The sequence below is a fragment of the Trachypithecus francoisi genome, unplaced genomic scaffold (assembly GCF_009764315.1).
Source record: "Trachypithecus francoisi isolate TF-2019V2 unplaced genomic scaffold, Tfra_2.0 Lachesis_group1, whole genome shotgun sequence".
Taxonomy (NCBI): Eukaryota; Metazoa; Chordata; class Mammalia; order Primates; family Cercopithecidae; genus Trachypithecus; species Trachypithecus francoisi.
In genome coordinates, this window is record NW_022681454.1 from 102829573 (window position 1) to 102847057 (window position 17485).

Here is a 17485-nt window from a genome sequence, read left to right on the forward strand (position 1 = left end):
ACACTAACCAGAAAGATGGGAAAAGATGAAGAGAAAGGAAACCAGTGGTAAGATACGGACCTTCTACTATTTGTATGTTGAATTAAAAGAGCTAATGATAAACTACCAGGGGATATGCAATGTAAATTATAAGAAAGGACTCTTGAAACAAAAGGGGCAACCTGCAAGGGGGAGTCTTGAATTAAATAATTAACTATCTGAGCACAATCTAGTAATATAGGGAAAGAAAAAGCATTCCAAAGTCCACTTCTCTATGGAGGATAGGAGAAAGAGAACTGAGGAGGAAATGGAATTATTGTAAGAGTCTTATTTTAATAGTGGGAAATTATTGGTAAGGGGAATAGTTCATACTGTGTCATCAGGCAATAGTAGAGAAATATGTGAATTCAGGGGCAATAAAATAATCTTTAATGAAGGTGAATTAGAGTAGAACTTCCAAATTGTCAAGGGGAAATACTGAATACCAATGTTATCAAGGTTGCAAAACTAAGGAAAAGAAAAAATACAATAAATACACTAATATAATAAACATAATGAGATATTAAAGGAAGGTTTAATAACATGGGATGTCATTTACCATACACACACACCCCCCAAAATAATTTTTTTTTAATTAGGAAAAACAATCTAAGAACATATATGAATGAACGCCTGAGTATAACCAGAAAATATTTTGAAAAAAGGAAAATAATTTGACCTCCTAGATATCAAAGAATGATATAAAATTATTATAATTAAATCACTCTGGTATTGAGAACAATATAAATAAAATAGAATAGGATTAAGAATACAGGATGGATCCAGAAATAGATCCAGGATATACATTTCAATATCTATCTCTAGCTACCTACCTACCATTTAAGTAGTAAAAGGATGAATTAATAAATAGAACAAATACAACTGGTTACTCATCTGAAAGGAAGTAAAACTAAAACCCCAGCTATATCATGTACACAGAAATATATGACTATAAAAAATTTCACAAATTTAGTTTGGCAAAACTTACCATACAAAGTTAAAGGACAAATAATAGATTTGAAAAAAAAACAATTGTTACTCAGAGGACAGACAGAGGGTTAATATCTATAACTTACATAGAGCTCTTCCAATTTGCCAAGCAAAAAGTAATCCAATAGGAAAAAAAAAAAAATGACAAAAGAACAAAGGATATGAAGATCCAATTTATAAAAGACTAAGTCTAAACTACCAAAATGCTTACATAAAAATGTTCCAAACACATAAAATCGTTCCAGTTGGGAAATGCAAATAAAGTAATAGTGGGCTGTGGTTTTACATTTATTCAACTGGTGTTAGCAATAGGTGTTCAAGATGATAACATCTATTGATGGGCAGAAAACAACTCATGTTGTTGGAAATCAAGTTTATCACAATATTTTTGCAAAGAATCTGTTAAGATACATTAAATGTATATATACTTTGACCCAGAAATCTCACTCTTGGGAATATAACTTACAGAAAAATAGTATTAACTAAAAATATATGTACAAGAATAGTTGCTTGAGCATTGCTTTGGGTGACAGAAAACTGGAAAGCTCATCAATAGAGGAGCAGTTGAATGAATTGTTACATAAACACTGAAATGTTTTTGCAGACTTTAAAAAGAATGAATTTGGGCTATATTTTAGATTTGGAAAAATTTAAATGAGGTGGTGTTGAGACAGCCAAGTAAAAAGGGCTCCCAGAGAATCTCCAACTGGCCTGCACACAGAGGGGACAAGGTGGAGCCATGGGAAGTTTTTGTTGTTTGCGGACAGGAGGAGCCTGGCCTCTCCTGTTACTGGCTGGTAACCTGGGATTCAATTGGTGAGATGGGGGCCCATTAACAGGAACCCCTCTCACTTTGCTGAGTTTTTTTTTCATTTTTCACCCAATAAATTCCGTTTTTCTCATCCTTCTATGTGTCCATGAGCCTAATCTCTCTTGGTCGTGTGACAAGAACCCAGTTTTTAGCTGAAATGAGGAGAAAGTCCTACAACAGTGTTAAACTGAAACAAAAATATATTATGAAGAGTATAATATGAAAACTTGTTTTTAAGTTGAAAAGTCCTATATATTTTTATGTGTTTATATGTGCTGTGTGGGGGTGATTATCCGGACATGAAGAAAAATAGAAACAATGGACACCAGGCTTTTGGTTGGCATCAGTTATCTGTAATGGGCAGATTTGCATGGAGAAGAGGAGAGAGGTAAAGGCAAAGCAAAAAAAGCCACATAAGACTGCTAAAAGAAAATAAAGTATGTAATATCACCACATTTAAGCATTGATGTGAAAATGGATGTGTGTGTATATACGCACATGTGTACACAGTAGGAATACCTTATCCAGAAGGAATATGTTCCAAGGCCCTAATGGATGCCTGAAGCCAAGGAGAGTACTGAGCCCTAAACACACACTGTTTTCCTATATGTACATTCCTGTGATAAAGTTTAGTTTGTAAATTAGACACAGTAGGAGATTGGCAACATAACTAATAATAAATTAGAACAATTATAACAATATACTGTAATAAAAGTTATGTGAATGTGATCTCTCTTAGGATACCTTATTGTATGTAATATTTTCAGATTGCAATTGACCACAGGTAACTGAAACTACAGAAAGTGAAATCACAGATAAGGGGCGATACTGTATGTGCAAATATAAAAATAAATAATTCAGGGAAGAACATCACAGAAATCCTCTTTGACTAAAAGCACTTCTCTATTAATCATCAATATCAGGCTAGCCTCACAGAGCTTAAATCCTTAATGTTCTGCACCATATATATTTCCTGAAATGAACCAGTGTTTGTGTTCTAGAAAAGTTAACTGACAACACATAAATGAAGTATATGAAGAACTTAACACCTGAATTCTTTTCCATCCTCCTTTTCTCCAGCAGTCACCATGGTTTCAATTTCTTAGCATCAAGTCTCTTTCTCTGTCCCAAGCCCCCCCCAACCCATGGGGCAGTGTCAGTTCTCACTGCACTTCCAAACTCTGCACCATTGTTGAGTCTCCCACTTCTCAGTCTAGGGCCCACAGCATAGGAGAAAGAGGTCATGCAAAGAAATAAGTGAGATGTTGTTTTAAGTTGGAATCTGTATTATGCTTTCCTATAGAAACACTGTATAAATCTAGCACAAATTCAAACATGTACTGGAGTTCATGTAATGTTGTGCATTGAAGTAGGCTTTTGAAGACTATTCTGTGAGAATAACCACCAACTCTAATCCTGTTTCTAATGGAAAATCCAAATCCAGTATATTGTACACCAAAAAAAAAAAAAAAAAAAAAATCCTTATAAATTAGATTATAAGAACAAACTGTTTGTAAATTGGGAACTATCTTTGTGAAAGAATTTTATAAATTATGAAGTTTGTATACAAATATTTATGAAAGTGATCTGATTTTGACTTGCTAGTGGACTTCACTCTTATGACTGATTAGAATTATTTTCCTTCAATTTTCACTGCTACCATTGGGACCATCCTGAAGCTCTCCACTAAACCATAGTGGCCAACCTTCAAAGGTAGAAGGTCTTTAGTCAAGGCTTTATTCATAGTCAATTATCACAATTGTTATACTCATTTTTGCAAAAGGCTTGCGCTGAGTTTTTACCAAATGTTTCCAAACTGAAATAGAAACCACAGGTTACAAGGAAGTGGAAAAGAAAATTAGCATATTTTAAGAAACTACCATGTGCCAGGGTGTTTAATCATCACAATAATTATGAGTAGGTATTCCAAAGAAGGAAACAGACTCTGACAAGTTTAAACTTTTTTTTTTTTTTTTCTGGCATCAAGTAAGCAGTCAAGCTAGTTCCTTTTTAATGGATAATAACTAATTATTTTTAACTTTTATTTAAATATGCCATATACAAGTAGTTTATAAATCACAAGTGTTTGTTGTTGCATTTTCACAAAGTGAACAAATCCTGTGAAACCAGGCTCCAAATCAAGAGAACAAAAGAACATGGCCAGAATCTTAGAAGCCACACCAAGTGTAACCTTTCACTCACAATCCCCTCCCTAGGGTTAACCACTCTCCCGATTTCCAGCACTTCTACCATCAGAGTAGTTTAGATTACATTTGTTTTACTGTTTTTGAACTTTCTGCACACGGAATCATGGAGTATGTACTCTTTTATGTCTGGCTTATTTTTCAACATTGTGTTTGAGCAATTCATTGGTATTGTTACATAGAGTTGAGCTTGCTTATTCTAATATCCCACTGTGGGAACGTACCACAATTTACCTAACCATTCTACTATTAACAGGCATTTGAATACTCTGTATGTTTAGCTTTTGAATAGTAGTTCCATGAACATTATTGTACATACATGTCTTCTAGTACACAAATATACACATTTATGTTGGATATATACTCAGGAGTATAATTGCTATGTCATGGGATTTGCATTAGAAATCCTGAATAATTGATGTTCTTTTTAACTTCCAGTCTTCCAAAGTGGTTATACCAATGTACACTCTCATCAGCAGCATATCAGAATACTTGTGGTTCACATTCATGTCAATAAAGGCATTCTTTGTAGCTAGGCTTCTGACTCTGATACCCAATGCTCCTTTCCTTTCACCTAAATTTCATTTAAAGGTAAGAACTTGGTAACAATTCTTTTTTATAAATTCCATGATGCTTTCTAAGATTTTCATTCGTTGTTCATTGAGTGATTTTCCTTTTTTATACTGGAAAATATATTTGTGCTGAATAGAATTTAGCAGCGTTGTCAGGGTATCAGAGGCCTCATGTAAATATTTATCTTCAGTAAACCCAGCCTCTTCTATTTTTTCCGCATGGGTAAAAAGAATGGCTGTGTAATTCATCCAAGCATGCCCAAGAAGTTCCTGAAAGAGAGAAGTTAAATAGCTATTGAACTTGAACTATATTCCTCAAACATGAGCAAAGGATTTATTATGGTCCAATATAGATAGCCAGCAGATCCATATTACTATGTTTCTGAAAGCTGATATACAAAGTAGGAAATGAAGACAGGGTCGAGTATTGTAAGCAAATAGAGGGAAAGGGCTTGACTTTCTGAAAAAGGCAGGATTAAACAGATAATTAAATTCTCTCTTTTATTTTGCTATGATAATATATACACAATCTCAAAACTGCATTGCTGCATAGATTTTTCAACATTCAGTAATCATTTATACTTGTCTGACTATCTGGTTCCATTTATACTTGTCTGACTACCTGACTCCATTAAAGCCACTGAATTTAAGTCAGAGGACCTTGGTCAAGGGAATTGTTTTATCTTTTACTTTTTGTAGAAATATGTTATTATCATTACAAGCATCTACTAAAGATATGAAATTATATAATCTGTTAAGAATCTATTGATTAATCAGGTGACATGTAATGGAAAAGCTAAGATAAAAATACATTTGGTAATTTGGAAGAACCACAAAATATTATTACTGTGATTCTCATCTTCCTGAATTCACATGTTTAGAATGGAACACAATTTATCTGATGACTTCCTCCAACGTGGTTGAAAAACACTGAAGAGTGGCGTTTCTTTGTTTTAGTAATATGTGGAAGTTGGTTATGTAATAAATTCTTATTTGATTAGTGAATATAAGCTGATATAAAGCAGAAGTAACAGCATGTGGCAAATTGTTCATGTAATATGAAAGGCATCTAGAAATAACCCTTGAACTTTTTTGGATATTTCCAAAGTTATATGAAATCACAACGTGACAACAAAATACCATTCCTCCATTCCGAACAATACTATTACCAAAGTATTTCCAAAACTACTACCAGTTTATAGCAAGAAAAATACAAAATGCCTAAGAATAAACATAATAAGAAAGACCAAGACTTCTAATAATCAGAAGAAAGAAAGAAGGGAGAAAAACTAACATTTAGTGCCAGATATTACGCTAACCACTTTACATGCTTTATCTCATTTGAAGCTTAATGCAATTCTTTGTAGGAGATACTATTATTATCTCCATTATGATGTTGGCAAACTGACTTATAGACTTTGAGTTATATGTATTAACACAAATCCTGGTTTAAAATTTATTGAAAATATTGAAAGACAGTCTGGGAAATCATTTTCAATGTACATAAAAAATACAGGATTAGAATTTATAATATTGAAAAATTGAAAAGAAAGAAAAAAAGAACGAAATAAGAAAGAAAACAGAAATGGAAGAAAGGAGAAAGGAAGGAAGGAAGGGAAGAAGGCAGGCAATAGGGAGTAAGGAAGGAAGGAATCTGGATATGTAAATCTAACATGAAAATACTCATGAGAACTATGGGACAAAACATTTAAAATTAGAAACATCACAATCATGGTTACCAATTACAACTGATACAGTCTGGCTTTTATCAGAGTCATTTATTTATACATCAGTTTTTACAACTTCATAGTAAACTCTTTGAAGGCAAGATTCATATCTTTCCATATCAATCAAAGCTTTCAGCACATCGTAAATTCTCAGTAAACATCTGTTAAATTAATTTGGAATTTAGACCCTCATTATCATCTCAAATAAAAGGCTTAGGGTTCTATTTATTTCTTTTCAGGGTTTGGTTTTGAAGTATAATTAATCTTTGTAAAACTTCTTCTTTTTGTTTTTTTTTCTTTTGCGATTTATCACCACAAATTTGCTACTGGACTTTCTAGTAGTCTGGACTTTCTATTTTCTCTTCAGAGGGACTCTTTCAAGGAATAGGCACAAAATTTTTCATCATATCTGTTCAACATTTGTCTACATATACCCACCATAGAATTACTGCATATTTCTATTCCTCCTAAAAATACCCTGCTTAAAGTTTCACGATCAGTATGTTAGGGAATAATTATTGTAATAGAAATATTCTAAACATTAAAAAATAATTTTTTAAAAAATTATTATTCATATAATGTCAACATCCCATTTTGCCTAATGGTAACATAGCAAAATTAGCAGACCTCTTTAGAGTTTGTTGTATATTCAGTATGTTGTAACAGATCTCTGCTGGAGGAGGGGTCACAGAGTTGCAAAGTAAATGAACAGTGATGTTATGGGTTGAATTGCATCCTCCCCCAAACTCATGTGTTGAAATTCTGATCCTTAGTTCTTCCGAATGTGATCTTATTTGGAAATAGCGTCATAGCAAATATAACTTATTAAGCTAAGGTCATTAGGGTGAGTCCCTGTCTAGTATGATTGGTGTCCTTATAAAAAAGGGAAACTTGGGCAAAGACGCAAGTCCCGGGAGAGTGCCATTCGTATATGAAGATAGCCATCTACAAGCCAAAGAAAGAAGCCTGGAACAGATCTCTCACAGCCCTCAGAAGGAGCCAACCCTGACAACACCTTGATTTCAGCCTTCTAGCCTCCAGAACTGAAAGACAGTAATTGTGGTACTTTGTTACAGCAGCCCTAGCAAACTAACGCAAGTGACTAAAAAAATTAATACAGTACTAAGTATATTAGATCTGGGCTCTGGGAATACAGTGATCCTTGAATCATTTGCATCAGAATCACCTGTGAGGCTTTCTAAAAATGTATTAGAACCATTAGGGCTAGATCCTGGAATCTGAATTTTATAAAGCACTTTAGATGATTTATTCCTTTTGCAAATATTTATTGAGGGTCTACTTTGTTCTAGGCACGTTCTACGTGGTAGGCACGGGTGTGGAACAAGACAGACATATTCGGTTTACATTTAGTGGAGATTTTTGTGTGCTAAATTAACTTAGAAAGGGAGACAGGAAAGAAATACTTTGAATTTGTTTCAATTGCAAATGTGATAGAAATTATGTTAGCACTATAAAGGTGAGCATTTTGCCCATTTTGTGGTGGAGGTGGGAAGTAGGAGTAAAAAGGAAAGATCAGACAAAGTGCCTTGCATGTGATGATGCAGTGACCAGATTCTTAAAAAATACATAGGAATTAACAAGGTAATTAATGTAATCAAGCATGATTGAGATTGTACAGCATTAAGATTTTATTTCTAAACAAGTACAGCTATTGATCTTCAATCACTCTTATCTCTGAAAGTTTATCAAATTTAGAGCCAGACCTGATATTCACCAAGTACACTATGAATATGGTAACACTGATTGTCAAATATCAAAATGTTTTCATGCAAATTATTAAATAGCTACTGCTCTTAACTCCTTGAGAGCCATCCTAAACTTACCCTTAGATATATATTGGCTGATGTGTGGACTTGTTATTAAATATTTTTGAGCCCCAGTAACTTAATGGATAAGGTATTTGCCTCCTTAAATAGTTTTGAAATATAGTATTGCTACAATAAAAGTGCACGTTAAATAAACTATTTTGCATAAACAGTCCTTTCTTGAGTTTTATATCACAACACAGAATTATTTTCTTTCTAGATTAGTACTTAATGAAGTAGATGGTTTAACTTTCATAGTATTTCTTTTGTTCGTGTTTTTCTGTATTGTAACATTAACATGTTCCCTTTTGGTCTCCACCAGACATTTCCCGTAATTTAAACCACACTTTTACACCTAAGGAAAATAGATTTGTAAGCTTCATGCCACTTTAAAGTTCATGTGTTCAGTCACTGGGAAGTTTTTACATATTTATAATTATTTAAGAAAGGATGCTCATATCTTAAACTGTGAGAGAAATTACACTTTTGAATTACTGCCAAAAACAGAAGAGAGTGGTTGATTTAGCTTAAAATCTTTAAGTCAATTTTGTCCAGCAAATAGTTGAGTATTTGAAAGTAGTGTTGCTTGCTGAATAGTCTTCATGTTAGTGGCCAAACATGTTCTCTATGGACCCAGAGAAAGAATAATTACAGTTGATTGATACCTCACGTAAAAATCCAAAAGCAAGATAAGTTAATGTAAGTTATCTGGTGTTAATAATTTAAATATAGTACTAAGCTAGATGAAAATTTTACAATCAATCATGAATTGTTTGCTTTCCGAGTGCTAATGGGTATGAGTCCATTTAGTCCTTTTGGGACAACTGGTTAGGATATAAACTTTGTTGTCCAGGAACTACGTTCATTTTCCCAGGACCTCACCAGCCCTGCCCCATTTGTTTGTGGTTGATGAAATCATAGTATCTGGACTTTTTAGGGGGAAACTAAAAAAAAAAAAAAAAGAAAAAGAAAAGCCAACTATGACATCAACTGAGAAAAAAATTATCATGGAACAGGAGGACAATAAGGACCATTTTTAAAAATACTTTATGCTATTCCCTTACTCTCACCCCACTTAAAATATTACATGTTCCTTTTCAGAGAGCCAAAGCTGAATGATAATTTCTTGTTAGGTCAGATCCAGAGAATATTCACCCTCAGAGATCATCTGTATAAACTGCCTCTTACAGATGAGGGTATTGAGGACTTGTGGTGTCAAATGACTTGGCCAAAGTCATAGGGCTGATGACTGGCAGTCTTGGACCTGGAACCAAGGTCCCCTGTCTTTCCCACTAAATTGGGGCTTTTCAGGTTAACCATACTAAGCCAGTGAGGATTTTTCCAGATTTTTTTCTAAATTAATAAAAAAGTTACTTCTTATGGTTATAAATCAGGACCATGTAAACTTGATTTTACTCTATTTTCTTCTGAAGTCTACCAGGATAAACCTAAAAAACACCATTTCCTAATTTTAAGATAAGACAAATACTAACAATAAAGTAATAATGGCCAGAGCTATTTGCTGTGCACTTGCCACGTGTCTGTGCCTAAGCTGTATCATTTACTGTTAATAGGGTATTAATCCCACAAGTAACCCAATGAAGTACACACTACTGTCTTTCTCAGCTTACCAATGAAGTTTAGAGAAGTTACTTGCCCAAGATCACAAAGCAAATAAGTAGCTAAGACTTGAATACTTTAGAACCCATCTCTTAATCTCTATGCTATCTTGCCCGTATCTAGTAGTTCATTTGAATGAGTGCTCATTCACAATCTCGGTAGTGATCATAACAATAAAAACAATACTAGTAATACTTTACCATTTTCTGTGACCTTCTGTAAGCAGGCGCAATGCTGAGCATGATGTATTTATTAAATATAATGCTCAGAACTCTTTAACATACATAAAATTATCTCCATATTACAAGTAAGGAACTGAAACCAAGAAAGTTTTAGTAACATTTATAGTCATACACCTATAAAGTAATTAGGCCTGTTTTTTAACTAAATTCTAACAACTAAACCCATAATCTTAATTTAGTATTTTCAGGCTCTGAATTGGCTTTTCTGAGCTTTTTGTAAATACATTGATCTGCAACATCAACAGTTCGGTTGTTGATTATGAAATAAAAGTACATGCTTGAAACTTGCTTGTACACAGTAATAATACATAATACCATAATAGTGGGGGGAAAATGGACCATAGGCAATACCTAGGCTCAATTCCTAGTGCAGCTTGGCTGTATGCTAGCTCTTTCCTTGAGGTGACTATATTATATCTTCTCTGATTCATTATTTGTGGGTTTGTAAACATTCGAATGAGATTCCAGATAACATTCGAATAAATTCTTCCTTCTATTTCTCAATTTTGTAGATATGACTCACTGATATCGCCATCATTTTACTGTAAATTAATAAAGGCCTAACAAAAATAAAGAAAAAGGGATCATTTGGGGAAAATGTTACCATCGTCACAGCCGGCAGCATATAACTCCTCTGCGAAATATTAAAGTACAAATTGGGGAAGATATTTAAAGAGACAGCAGAGAGGCACAGGAAAGAAGAAGCTACTTCTCTGACTCTGGCTTGGTAGACTCTTTCCACAGAACTAGTCAGTGCCCCTGCAAAGGGGTAAAAGAAAGAAGGCAGGCATTCCATTCTTCATTTTGCATCAGCCAGGAAGAAAAAGAAATCCATAGTGTGCCTGAAACCTGAGGACCTAACAGCTTCTTGCTCCTTCCTAACAGCTGCTGGTCCTGTTGAATATTCAGACATTCTGCAACTGCTTCCAATCTGTGAGCACATACAGATGGCTGCCACCAGCATCTGAGGCACCTTCAGGAAGATCATAAAACAGCCAGCCTGTGCTTAAGTGACCATCAATTAAAGACTGTAGCAGAACCCAGGAATAGGTCTGCAGTGCTCCCAGGGATCATAGGCCACTCAAGATTATTAAACCTTGGCTGCTGATTTTCTTGAGAGACAGAAGTTATTTATTCCAGAAAGAAATATTTGGGATCTGAGCTTTGCCGTAGCTCATCTCCTCGCTGCCTTCAATTCCTGAATTGCACACTGATTTGGAAGGCAGCTGTAAGAGAAGACTCTATGCCAAACATTGTTTTAAAAGACCAAAGACATGTAGGAATTGAGTTCACATGTATAAAAAAGCCTCACAGATGACATTATTGTCCTAGATCCTAAAACTAGTAAAACCTATTTTCAAAATGTATATCATTTACAAGAACCTTTTGGGCTCAGCATAGGTTCATGGTAGGGAATAATATTGAGACATATGGAGAGAGTCAGGGTAGCTTTTGAAAAAGAGTTGTTTATGTGTTTACTGAATTTACTGAATTATATCCATTTATAGCTTCAGCTAAATGTTTACTTAATAATAGGTTTAAATGAATTTTTAAGAACTGTCTAAAGATTATACTGATGTCATGGATACAGGCTTCCCACCACTTGATTTCTACCAGAAACATTGTTTGAAATACAGGCTTTCACAATTTGGAGGAGGTTTTGGGCTTTCTTAGATCCCATATTGTTTCTTAATTGCAATCATCTTCTATTCTTCTTTACTTTTGTATAGCAGGTCCCTGGTTTTTCAGGAGTTGCATGATGAGGACTTTTTTTAATACTCTTATCACCCTGATTTTTCCACTAGTTTCTTGTGATTGTACATATGGCATTTTTTTTTCAGTTTTAGAAACATACACAGTTACCAAAAAACAATGAGTTTATGTGTCATGTAGAAGTATCTTTTCTAGTTGAAGGGAAAAAAATCTTCATTAAAACAAAGTAACTATCTTTCTGGGCTGTAATAGGGACTATGTCAGTATAAGCTGAAACTGAACCAAAAGAAGAGAAGCATTTTTTACAAGTTCTAGTTGAACAGAAAAGATCTGTTTGCCATTCTGTATAAAGTTTAACTGTGGAGCTTCTAGTAGACCTGGCGTCTCTGAGCTCAGTGACTCATTGAAGTTCCTGAGTAATACTAGTAAGTCCAGCAGCTATATTTAGATTGACTCAGACGAAGAAATCTATAGATTGAATAGAGCAGCTCAATGAACATTTTCCAAGAATTGTTAGTAATAGTCTACACAGGACTATTAATAATAATAGTCCACACATCATACACACGCACACACGTACACACACACAAACACACACACACACACAAACTCCCAACTCCCTCCATCTCCTAGCTGTGGTCATGCACAGGCCTCTTATCCAGCTCCTCTCCTGGAGACTGGCTTAGTGACCTATAACGAATGAACAAACAAACAAACAGGAATAGACCACCAGGGAAAGGTGGCATGTGTTATTTATGCTCAACCTGAGGTCCCTGTGATCTTCTTATGGCTAGAATGGAGCAGTCACTTATGCTACAGCTGATAAGGCAAGCAAAGAATCTGAAACTCCGAATTGTTTTCCTATACAGAATGCATAACTCTCCCTTGAATGCTCACTATGACTTAAGTCTTATGAAGCACCCCCTCATTCACTATACTACTTTGGCACTTAATGCGTTATCTTTTCCTGGTTTGTTTATCTGATTTTCCTCTTCTAGACTGTAAACTTTCTGAAGGAAGGGCTCGTGTCTCATTTACCAGTCATTACGCACTGTTTAGATGCTCAATAGAGTGTTCAATGACCAAGTCAGTGAATGAGCACCCATTTCTTGGTCAACTATAAGAGATTGTCCCTTTGATGCTGAATGGATGCAAGTCAGTGTTTAAGTTCAGTGGTTCTAAGACCTGACTGTTTTTGAGAAATACATGGAAAGTTATGAAAATGCAGATATGCAGGCTCCACTCCTGGGAGTCTATTTCAGTACGTTTTGGATCAATCTTCTTTAACAAAGAGCCCAGTTGATTCTGATGCAGACAGTCCAGGGACAACATTTTGCAAACTTATTTGGGTTTTTGTTCCAGGGGTTTGAGGCTTGGTTAACCTCTGAAATTTAATATCTCATTTTTTTTTTCTACGAACCAGTTGTAAAATGACTGATTGGGTTCCTCTGAAGGAAGTCATTAAAATGACTTGGGAAAATCAAATAATTTTTACTCTTCCTAGGTGACCAACACTTAGTTGTTTAAATTATTATTTTTACCAGTTCATGGTTCTTTACTATTAGGATAATGCCCTCCAAGAGGTAATAATGGCATTAGTGCAATTGCATCTTAGTATTACCTGGATCATCTGGACTGGGTCAGTTACTTCCTGCCCACAGAAAGGTACATCTGCTCTCTGAACCAGGAGTGCAAGGTGGAGACCCTCTTGTCCGAAGTGATGTGCCAGAGCCTCTTTGACTTCCTGTTTCACATGCTTCTTGCTCAGCCTGCTGTGTGGATAACCTGGAGTGTCCAACACCTGGACTTGCAGGGTTACCTCTCGCCCCCGTCGACGCATGAAGCTATGGAGGTGACAACTGCGGCCCAGGCTACAGCATGTGGTTACAGAACAGGGAGCAAAGCTGCTGTGAAAGTCTGTGCTTCCCAGCAGAATGTTTCCAGCAGAACTTTTCCCACTCTGAGTCATGCCAAAGAGGGCCAAGTTGATGATTACCTTGTTGGGGTCTGTCATGGCTGTTGGAAAACAAAGGTGTAGCATGCATAATGAGGCTTTGCATTCCCCCAATGTAAGGTTTCCTACCTGGCCTGGTTGCACTCCAAGTAGGATTTGTTTTCCCTTCATTCGTAGTGACTAAAGCATGGAGGAGGACTGCTCCACTAAAGTGGAGATGCCCCAGTGACAGAAAGGAATATGGAAATAATATCAGTAGTTTACAATGAGAAGGGAGAGAAGTCAAATACAGATAAGGAAGGATTTAGGAAACAGTAATTGCAGAAAATGAGGGAAAAAATCCCAAATTACGTGAAGATCATATAAACCATGTTTAGGAGAAATATGTTAACTCATCAGTGTGATAGGTGAGTTGGTTTAGGAAAAGGTGTTGACGTTCCTGAGCCCAGGGGCAAAGCTAGCAGTAGTATTTAAAGGTTATTCACTATTGGAAAAGTAAGAATAGAACAGTGGAAGAAACAACCCTTCTTGCATTTTTAACAACATCCCCCATCTTCCCACTTCCCGACCCACTGCCTGAATGCACAAGCGGTATCTGCAAAAAATCATCCTTCCTGATTTCCTGAATGCTTCTTTCCTGTGAAATATAAATAATGTTAAAGATGACTTCTGTTTACTAAATTTTTTTTTACAACCAGGGAACAATGGTGAAAATAAAAACTCCTTGTAATTCTGTTATAAAATAATTAATAAATCATCTCTATGGTTCTTTAGTGTTAGTGTTGGCTCTTTAACGAAGAAAGTCAAGCCTAACACATTGGGCAGCTCAGTTAGAAGGAAGGAGAATCTTGGGAGACTCTATTCCACGTATAATACATGTACAGTGGCTGATCCTTTGTACACAGCATAAGCCCCCTATAGCATTTTAAGGCCATTGATCATTTTCACTAGATTTATAAGCAGAGTTACTTGCCAATTGCTAAAACTGATCACGCTGCTGATTCAGAAATAAAGACATTTTAATATTGCACATTTATTATTTTTGCTTATATCTTGTAACTTTACTACACAGTTTTAAGTACTGCAGGTCCTTCTTATCCTTTAATGCCCCTCACTCCATTATACCCACACCCTAATATGAACACTTGAAGGAGCTTCATAACTCCATAAAAAGACATTCATTTTGTAGGTTCCCCCAGTTCACACTAGCTCTCCCAGCTCATTCAGTGGTGTCAACTGCAGCGAGATGCAGTCAATTTCTTTTTACTCCTAAATCAGCGGTGTAATGTTTTTAGAAAATTAATTATGCAATCCCAATCCATTTGCTATATTTTACTTACCTTTTCCAGTCTTGAAAATGCTTTCTCCACAAAGACGTCTCTCGCCCTGGCACAGCTGTTCTTTCATATGAACTTTCACCTTCTGATAGCGTTATTGTACCACTCTGGGACTGACACCGTGTGTATTTCATTTAGTTAATCTATTACCAGACAGCCTCTTAATAAATGATTAGTTGTCTTCCCCTAATCAGCACTGACCTTTTTATGACACCTGACAGACTTGTAATTTTAACAGGTACTGAAACATTCTATTTTTAGTATTTTTTTATTTAGTGCATTTCTTATAGGTAACTACTTATTTATAGCATACAGAAATACAAGATGGGTATTAAACAGAAATTAGACATTCTATAGCAATGATTACAATTTTTTCATGATCTACAACTAGATCATGACTTCACATCAGTATTTAGTTCATAATACTGTTCAGATTTTTTAAGATAATCTTTTTGCTATATTCGTATAATAAAATGTATCATTTTATCCTAATTTATGAAACCACTGGGATGATTATATTGGCACATGCAGCTTTCATATCAATTAATGAGAGTATATTTAAGGAAAGGAGTACAATTAACTATAACTTGAAGTCAAATACATTTTTTTCTTAACAACTTGGGTTTTATTTTCTTATTGAAATCTCAAATTTTATTTTTTCTACTTCTTAGTATATTACTCATACTAATTCAAAATACTTTCTTGGTGCTTTAAGTAGTATGGCTATAGTCTGATTCATCTTCTCTTGTATTTCTCAAAAAGTCGATGAAATATGTATTTCTGGGTGAAATAAACTTGGAGACATCTGGAATGTCTTAGGACTTCATGGGCAGAGAGTTAAAAAGTCTTCTTGCTGTGTGGCTATGACAAGGAAAGCATGAACTGGCTTCCTTCATCTGATAAGCATATTGGATTTCTTGAATGAAGCGGAAAGAATCTCCCCCAGGTGGCAGTAGCAGCCTGTTTCCTAAGAAGTGATTTTGAGCCAGAATTTATTTTAATTTTCTTCCTTAAACTGTAAACGGACATTCTTCAACCATCTACATAAACACATATTAATTGTGTGGGGGATTTTTTGAAGAAGAACAAAGCCAAACTTTCTTTGCTATGTTCCTTACAGAACACAGCAAGCATGAGCTCTTAGTTTTTCAACAACCCCCCCGCCACGCCTTCAAAGTTACGGTTTAAATCATTTGCTGAATGCAACAGCTAACTGTTTAAAAAATAAAGTTCAGAATTCATGAGCATGATTATAAGTTCCAATAAAACTGAAAATTTTTTTGATAATTTTTCATAAGTCTAAAGCAGGTTTTAGATTTGAGTCAATTTAGAGTTCTTATAGCAGAATAATTTATTATTACATGATGTTGAAAGCTTGATTTTTTAATCAAGGTGAAAGAACAATTTGAAAAATTACATTTTCACAGACTTGGCTAAATATAATGTAGTAGGGATAAAAAAATGTGTTATCTTTTAACAGTTGACTATCGAATTTCTCTTAGGAAGGATACTGTCTGAGAAAATTGTTTAATTTAGCTACTTGAGGTAGAAAACAGGATCCTGAGAACATGAGCTAAACTCACAGAAATTATTGTAATAGCCAATCTGCTGAGATGAAAGGGAAAAGTCAAGAAAAGAGTAGAGAAGATCAAGGTATAAAAGGAGAGAGGGAGTGAGAGACATAAAATGAGGAAGTGAGAGAGAGATGCAGGGAGGGAAGAAGGGAACGGGGAAGGACAGAATAAAGAACTATGAAATGTAAAGGGCTAAGGAACTATTTTAGAGTCAGGCACATTTACAGTTTTCTTACATGAAGGTGGCTTTTTATTTTTGTTTTGTTTTTGATTTTGCTTTTTATTTTATTTTATTTTGATGAAAATTAATGGAAAAGTCTAAGTTATACTTCTGTGTCAGTGTAGGACAGGCACCACAAAAATTGGAGATTGTAGGATGACATCTGAATTAAAGTAATTTAGAAGAGGCAGAAAGTTAAAGCTAGAAGGACTGGTTAATCCTTTGCTCTGATGATATTTCTTTTCTTAATAAAGAACTTGCAGAAATCGTTAGGAGGACATTTAGACTTTCCACAATCAATGAAATGAGATGTTTTGGGGTAAGGGTGACTCTAGCTGACAAGCAACTATTGTATTTCAAATTTTATAAATGTACACGCACATACATACAAACATATGGGCATACATATATATTCACATATATATTTATTTACTCATGTTTAGTATATACAAGTATATATAAAATTTATAATTTACATGTTTTTATACTCAGGAAAATTGTGTCTCTACTCAAATGAGTTTTATTGCAAGTAGCTCTTGATATAGCAATTTGATTAAAATGTACTTTCCCAGTTTTAGACAAGTTCCCATTTTCATTGGCTTGAATGGTTAATCGTTGGCTCTGATGATATTTCTTTTCTTAATAAAGAATAATTTAAGAGTATTGACCACACAGAT

The 17485-nt window shown here is 34.9% G+C and overlaps 1 protein-coding gene across 1 annotated transcript; it reads right to left on the reverse strand.

Annotated features, from left to right (window-relative positions):
• Positions 1-3615: 3615 nt before the first annotated feature.
• Positions 3616-15094, reverse strand: GIMD1 (GIMAP family P-loop NTPase domain containing 1). Its single transcript, XM_033214937.1, has 3 exons — positions 15018-15094; positions 13345-13739; positions 3616-4865 (listed from the first exon to the last, which is right to left on the reverse strand). Exons 1-3 carry the CDS (start codon positions 15082-15084, stop codon positions 4605-4607), a joined length of 723 nt encoding a protein of 240 aa, XP_033070828.1. The 5' UTR covers positions 15085-15094; the 3' UTR covers positions 3616-4604.
• Positions 15095-17485: the final 2391 nt, after the last annotated feature.

What these genes read in the sequence shown, in the direction of transcription:
- GIMD1 (XM_033214937.1), bottom strand. Translation starts at nt 15,084, where the DNA reads ATGAAAGAACAGCTGTGCCAGGGCGAGAGACGTCTTTGTGGAGAAAGC. An exon ending in CATTTTCAAGACTGGAAAAG is followed by an intron (nt 13,740 to 15,017) that starts GTAAGTAAAATA and finishes GTTTTCCAACAG; the next exon opens with CCATGACAGACCCCAACAAG. An exon ending in ACCCAGTCCAGATGATCCAG is followed by an intron (nt 4,866 to 13,344) that starts GTAATACTAAGA and finishes TCTCTCTTTCAG; the next exon opens with GAACTTCTTGGGCATGCTTG.